Below are 1,941 nucleotides of genomic sequence, written 5' to 3' on the forward strand. Positions count from 1 at the left end.
AAAAAAAAAAAATCGATACAGGGCTTTAGAATATCGATACCGTATCAGGAAATGAAATATCACGATATTTCAGTGTATCGATATTTTCTTACACCCCCACTAAATATAATCCTAAAATAAAATTCTGAGGCACTTTTTTGGAGGATTAGCAACAAAAAAAAAAACAGATTTTAACGAAAAACGCCTAAAAATTTTTATATTTTCACTGTGAGCTAGCAAAGTTTATGTTTCTTTCCAGTTAATAAATTTCAATATTTAAATACTATTTGAGGTTTTCTCTTTATAATGAAATCAAAAATTCCAAACCAAATATTAATGTATCATCGTAACCAACAAAACAAATTAAGTCATATCTCTGGATCCATTTATTATATCAGGATGATCTAAGTATCAAAATGTAGCTTTTAAAGCCATAAATCTGAAAATGTGATTGGGTCACTTTGACCAAATTTGACTTAATCCTCACTTTGATATGATGGGTTACATTTRTACAAATAAATGATCTAACAAAGTGTTTGTTGGGGTAAATAAAATCATTTGGATTTACTTTTAATTACAAAACAATAAACCAACCTTAGCAAATTTAAAAAAGGGTCTCGGGTCCCGTCTGAAGTACTCAATATCAAACATGGACTGAGGATCCGGAAGGTCCGGAAAATCGACAGCGAGCCGAGCATAAATTCCATCCCTGGACCGAAAGTCTGGTATTCCACACGAAACCGAAACCTGCAACCCGACARTGAAAACACTTATTAAATTAATTTAGCACAACGTTTCAAAGATCACTCGATTGTTTCGGCGTACCCCGGCGCCGGTCAGCACCAGGATCCGTTTGCTTTCGTGAAGCAGCCGGACAACATCTTCTAAGGAGTTAACATCTTTCCGCTTCTTTCTCTTGGGCGGTTCTGAGATGTTGATGATGATCTGCCACAGCGTCATGTCATCGAGATCTGGGGGGAGTATGGTCTCAGGAAGAAGGTCCCTCAAAATGGCTCTGGGGTCAGTTTCTCTGATGTGTTGCTGGATGAAACTGTAAGAACCTGGTCGTAAAAACACAACATAAATACACAAACAGACTCACAACAAGCGGACGTTAATCGGCGCGTGAAGCTACCTATTTGTGGTTGAGGAGTCCAGTCGCTGGAGCTGGCGTGAGACGACTTGTCGTCGTCGATGTGCTCCGGCGTGGCAGCGAGCCCGTTGGAAGGCTGATCGTCACGTCCCAGAAAATCTGATCAAAAAAGACAAACGATTCAACAGAAGGAGGTGTAACGAGATTAAAATGACACAAATTGAAAACTTTCTCGCAAAATGATCAGTGAAAATGTCTCCGCAACTTTATGTCTCCTGCAGCTACATGTTGAGGGGAAGAGTCTCTGTCAGAAAGACTTAAAGTACCTGTGAAATCAAAATTTTGTAATAAACTTGGATGCATTTTTGGAAAGAYAACATTAATAACATGTTGCAAAACAAATTTCATGTCGCTGAGATGAACGGTTGCTGATATTTTGGTATGTGAAGAAACAGGAAGTGATGTCAAAGGGGAATGTCAGCATGTAAACAGAGTGTTGTTATAAAAGCTAACAACAGACTGTAGAGAAGAATCTGATGTTTCTTTAGATTATTTTTAGTACTGTACCAAACGATTATTTTCTAATTGATTAATCGATTATTCTAACAACAAATCTAAAAGTTATTCTGATGTGAGTGCACTGGATTTTTAAAATGTTTTCATCAAATTAACAAGAACAGTTCTTTAATATTGTAATATTTTCTGTAATAGTTTTTTCATGGACACAAAATATGCACTCTAGAGTCAATTCTTTAACAAAAAAAGCTTAAAAGATTTAACATCAACATAAATTCCCAACCAAAGCAAATAAAATTCAACTAAAAGAAATATAGTGCAAGATGTTAACAATCATCATCATCATCATCATC

General features: G+C 36.1%; 1 protein-coding gene across 1 annotated transcript in view; it reads right to left on the minus strand.

Annotated features, from left to right (window-relative positions):
* Positions 1–1,941, minus strand: part of sirt1 (sirtuin 1) — a gene marked incomplete in the record, with an annotated part of 11,014 nt that overhangs the window by 5,961 nt on the left and 3,112 nt on the right. Inside the window, 3 exon segments of the mRNA XM_014019918.1 lie at positions 574–726; positions 805–1,040; positions 1,115–1,231. Of these exon segments, the coding sequence (XP_013875372.1) occupies positions 574–726; positions 805–1,040; positions 1,115–1,231 (506 nt within the window).

Source organism: Austrofundulus limnaeus, unplaced genomic scaffold (assembly GCF_001266775.1).
Source record: "Austrofundulus limnaeus strain Quisiro unplaced genomic scaffold, Austrofundulus_limnaeus-1.0 Scaffold235, whole genome shotgun sequence".
NCBI lineage: Eukaryota > Metazoa > Chordata > Actinopteri > Cyprinodontiformes > Rivulidae > Austrofundulus > Austrofundulus limnaeus.